We start from the raw sequence: 5044 nt of genomic DNA, 5'->3' as shown, positions 1-5044 counted from the left end.
CTCTTGCATAGGAATGGTTCTTTCCATTCACTCCACTGTGAGCATACAGGATGTATCTGGGCTGTAGGCTGTAGACCCTGCAGTTTGGCCAGGGCATGGAGGATCAGCTGGGAAAAGCCCTGGGGCCTGCAGTGGTGTCTGCATTCCGGGTTCTGTTCTGCTGGAGCGGGTGGCGTTGCGAAGTGAGGTGAATCCCATTGCTCCGGTGCCACCCTGGCCCCCATCATCTGAATCATGACGCTGAAGAAAGATGCTGCAGAAAGTCCTATTTCTCTGGCTACAGGTTTTCATTATCAGCTGGAGAGGAATCGTGCAGGACAGAGGGTTGCCAGCATTGTTTTGATTTCCCAGGAGGCTCCTCTTGGTGTGACATGTCTCCAGCAGGGAATTTCAGTTGTCTTGTGTTACTTTGCTCCATACAATGGGATGTGATATGTCAAAACATGACATGCCAGCCAGAATATGTCATAATACTGCACTCAACACACTGCCTTCCAGGGCTGCTCAGCAGCTAATAATATCAGGCTCAAATTATCTCTGTGTGCTGAGCTGTTATTTTTTCTCCCATGTGGACTATGATATATAGAAGTCTCCCACTTATATTGGACTGTTGGATCACCGCAGATTTATTAGCTGCACACAGTGAATTATTTTGACTAGAATGAAGCTCAGGCCTGGGATCCCATATTGCAGAAAAGCAACTTTCCCTCCTTGGCTTCTCCAATACTTGTTGTTATTCCTTCAGTAAACAGTTTGGTGAGATTTCCATATGTTTTAATCCTTTATCGTTGGGGCTTGAAGTTGCAACTTCAATGCAGAGATGTTGTGGTTTCATTAGCAATGCAATTGCCTTTTGGGCTTTTCTGTGAGATGCAGGATCCGGCCCTGCGAGAGCCCCTGTGCTGCACTGTGCCCACGTGGCTAAATGAGATCAGGCTCTCTCCAGTCTCCCCATTTTATCCCATTCTGCATCATTGTCCTTTTTCACCCACCTTTTTGAACTCTGCTCTTTACTGGAAGGTGTAACGAGGCACCAACATACCTGAACAGTATCCTCAGTCTTTCAAGGAAGAAACCAACCTCCCACAAGAGCGAAGAGGGGAAGCTGCTGTGGTCCCTGGGCTTGAGGAACATGCTCTTTTTGCCAGAGATACTGTGATGAGATGGGAAGGAGACACACATGTCCCTGCTCACATGTGGTGTTTCACAAATGGAGCCTCCTGCTGCTACTGTTGCCTCCCATTCCTTTTAGCTCCTGTCTGTGGTTTAGAGGAAGCAATCTAATTACTTGCTGCTAATTGCTGGTAAAGCACTGCTGAAGCTGCTTTTCTTCCTGCCTTCCCCACCATGGGTAGGAAACGACCCTGCAGGTGTCTCAGCTGGAGGTTCCCTCCAGGTCCTCTTTCAGAAGATGATGCTGCACAGCCTCTGCCTATCTCTGCCCCTTCTCCAGGCCCTTTCACAGCATTCCAGATGGGGCTGGTGAACATGGTGAATCAAGATGCTTCCTTGTGGTTCCTGTGCACTCCTGGGGAAATGGGTGATCATCATGGAAAATGTTCCTCCCTGGGGCTCTTCAACCCTAGTTGGCTGCCTTCATGCTTGGGGCACATGGCATCTACTTCTGCCTTGCAACCTTTGAGGAATCCCCGAATCAAACATTGAACATGATTTCTTCCAACAACAGCACTGCCCTCTGTAGAAAAACATGTTGTTTTCTCCTCTTCCTCAGTGGCTGCACAGATTCAAAGGAGAAAAAAGAGGAAATAGGAAGGGAAGGAAGAATACGTGGCATAAAGGTTTGACCAAGAGAAGGAAAGGATGCTTTTGTCCCCGAGACCTCCCCAGGCAGGTTGACCTGTAAGCTATTCTGGGAACCTGTCACAAGTTTTTCTTTCAGGAAGACCAGATCAGTCTTGAATTGATCCTGGAATGTCGCAAAAGCCACATTTCCATCTTATGTCTTCAATGATCTGGAAAAGGAAGGAGCTGGTGGCGCTGCTGGAAATGGATGCAAAGTTGCTTAGTACAATCCTGTGGCTCCAGGCATCAGCCACAGCTGGGCAGATGCTTCCCCATAAGCTGAACTCTGCTAAATGCGCCTGTGGCAGAGATAAATGTCCCCCTTGAAGACAGCTCTTTTGCTCAGAGGTAAGCTCTTTGGAATAGGCCATATGTTAGACGTGCATCCAGGACCCACGGTGCAAATACATAATGATGATGGCTTTCTTTCGCCATCAAAATCAGAGGCCTGAGTGAAAGCGTGAAAGGCTGAGGAGGTGCTCAGACTTTGTCACTACAAGTGTGTATTGATTTTCTCTCTTGTGTTGAGTGGTAGAGCATTTTTAACTCTGCATTTTAATTGTTTGGCTCCCCTGGCATATGTTGTTTGTGGTTAGTGGCAATGCACTTAGAAGGGTGATTTTCAGGCTCATCTATTAGTTGCAAAGAAAAGCATTCTCCCATAACCCTGGTTAATTTGCATACTATTTTTGTTATCCTTTAGGAAGCAAACTGCTGATTTTGGTGCTTTGCTTGAATATCCAGTCAGAAGTGGAGTCTTGCCCCGGGGCGTGTGTGTGCTACAGTGAACCGAAGATTACAATAAGTTGTCAGCAGCAAGGACTGACAGCAATCCCCACAGAGATACCCATCCAGAGCCAGCGCATCTTCTTGCACAACAACAAGATAACCCTCGTGAGGTCCACCAGCTTTACCTCCTGCCGCAACATGACAATTCTCTGGATCCACTCAAACAACATCAGCCTCATTGAGCCTGGAGCCTTCTATGGGCTCAACAAACTGGAGGAGTTGGACCTCAGCGACAACACGAACCTGAAATCTATCAACCCCGTCACTTTCCGGGGTCTTGTTCACCTCCACACCTTACACCTGGATCGCTGTGGGCTCCTGGAGCTCTCCACAGGGCTTTTTAGAGGGTTGTTCTCCCTGCAATATCTCTACCTTCAGGATAATAAACTGCAAAATCTGCTGGATGACACCTTCATTGATCTTGCAAACCTCACCTACCTGTTTTTGCACGGTAACAAAATCAAGAGCCTGTCAGAGAACGTCTTTCGAGGGCTAATCAACCTCGACCGGCTGCTCCTGCACCAGAACAGGGTCAGCCTGGTTCACCGCCGGTCATTTCATGACCTTGGGAAAGTGATGACCTTGTATCTGTTTAACAACAACCTGACCGTGCTGACGGGGGAAACCATGGCTCCCCTGGTGTCCCTCCAGTACCTGCGCTTGAATGGCAACCAGTGGATCTGTGACTGCCAGGCTCGGTCCCTCTGGAATTGGTTTAAACAGTTTAAAGGATCATCTTCGGAGCTCGAGTGCCACCTTCCCCCCCGCTTGGCAGGGAGAGACCTCAAGAGACTGCAGAGCGCTGACCTGGAAGGATGCATCGTCGACTCCTACAACCAGATACGAACAAGTGTTTTTAGCACTAAGACCAGATCTGGTAAACTGCCAACCGGGGTCCCCCCTCTCGGTTCCCACGACAGCTCCTCGAAGTGCTGCCATCCAGAAACAGATAAGTCTTTTATTTATGAAGCTAAAGGCAAAGCAGGTCCTTCTTCCCACAGCAGCCGGCCATCCTCCAACAACCCACTCAAGGATAAGGAGAACATGTCCAAAACCAAGTATGTTGAGACGGACCCTTCCAAAAATGGCAGCAACAAGCAGATAAATGATTCCCCCTTTGGGACCTTCCCCAGCATTGTAGACCCTCCATTGACCAAGTTGAGACCAGAGTTTCTAGAGCCTATTGAACCTTCCACAGTCCCAACCAAAAAGAGGCAGGGCTGCTCTAAAAAGAACAGGTCAAAGGCCCAGTGCCGTCTCACTCAGCCAGGAAACAGCTCCACGTTACAGCTCAGCCTAAGCCTTTTGATCCCCCCCTTGGTGTGGAGCTTACTGTTATTCTGCTAAAACTAACTCTTTTCCTGGGTTGATGACACTTTAATACTAGACTTCTGCTGACCTCCGTAAATGTTGCAGACAAAAGCAGAACTACCATCCACCCTGAGAGAGCTTTGTTACACAAAACTTAACTGGATGCCTTTATAACAAAAACCACAAAACAAAAACAAACAAAGACAAACTCCAAGATGTACATAATTTATTTCTCCTGAAACCTGTGAATTATACCTTTGGTCTTCGGAACTGCACTTGCCCAAAAGCAGCTTTTGCTACAGCAGATGGTAAAGAAATATGGTTTATTTACAGGAAAAAAAAAGTGTAAGAAATGCTCTGAAAAGAATGTCTAAAATCTGTTTGTAACTTGACATCTCATTGAACAGTACTGCAGGTTCCCATTTGCAGAGGTAATGAATTTAATGCTGTTTCAATCCTATGTTTATGAATATTGCAGTTTTTCCGTATTCATTCCATCATGCCATGTTTACGGGCAGCATTTGTTAAAGAATGCTGCCTTTTCCTCCACAAGATTGCAGTATATATAGATATGCATTTTATTTTACTTGTGTACAAGTATACAAAAAAAACCACAAAATAAAGATTTCTTTTTCCTAAATGGTTGTCATCTGCAAGGGTAAAATTCTCTAACCTGCTGCAGAGCTGGAGCAGTCACAGGATGTTGAGTAATCTGTGATCTGAAGGCAGGTTGAGCGTTTAACACGACGGTAATAAGCAAGACATATTCAGCATGGTTATGCAACCTTTAACTGGTGCCAGCGAAGGGTTTCCTTGCTTGAAACATGCCCTGATGATGCTCCTCTTCCCCTTTGAACTGTCCCACATGGTTGCCCAACATAATCCATCTTTCAGGATGCTCAGAATAGCAGGAGATATTACCCAGCCCCTTGGAGCTGAGGGCTCCAGTCTGCAGGTAGAGGGATGTTAATAAGCAATCCCAACAAGTCAGGCAGGGCCATTTTTCATCTGATATGCACAGATAACTAGACTCAGCTCTGTGGTTAACGAAGCAGAAGGTAGTTCCAGATCAGAGCAGCACTTGAGGCTTTGTCCTTATGAAATAGGGTGTATCTCCCCAAACACGCAGCTCCTGGCCTAT

At 46.8% G+C, this 5044-nt stretch overlaps 1 protein-coding gene across 1 annotated transcript; it reads left to right on the top strand.

Moving 5' to 3' along the window:
* Positions 1–2117: 2117 nt before the first annotated feature.
* Positions 2118–3939, top strand: LOC104401728 (reticulon-4 receptor-like). Its single transcript, XM_010009406.1, has 2 exons — positions 2118–2151; positions 2507–3939. The coding sequence occupies exons 1-2, from the start codon at positions 2118–2120 to the stop codon at positions 3937–3939; spliced, it is 1467 nt and encodes a 488-aa protein (XP_010007708.1).
* The last annotated feature ends 1105 nt before the right edge of the window (positions 3940–5044 follow it).

Source organism: Nestor notabilis, unplaced genomic scaffold, assembly GCF_000696875.1.
Source record: "Nestor notabilis isolate BGI_N333 unplaced genomic scaffold, ASM69687v1 scaffold2182, whole genome shotgun sequence".
Classification (NCBI taxonomy): Eukaryota; Metazoa; Chordata; class Aves; order Psittaciformes; family Psittacidae; genus Nestor; species Nestor notabilis.
The sequence above is the reverse complement of the archived record's forward strand: the minus strand, read 5'-3'. Positions and strand labels throughout refer to the sequence as shown.

Excerpts from the sequence above, each read along its gene's own strand:
- LOC104401728 (XM_010009406.1), top strand. The coding sequence starts at position 2,118 with ATGTCCCCCTTGAAGACAGCTCTTTTGCTCAGAG. Across the intron at positions 2,152-2,506 it reads GACAGCTCTTTTGCTCAGAG|GAAGCAAACTGCTGATTTTG; the intron begins GTAAGCTCTTTG and ends GTTATCCTTTAG.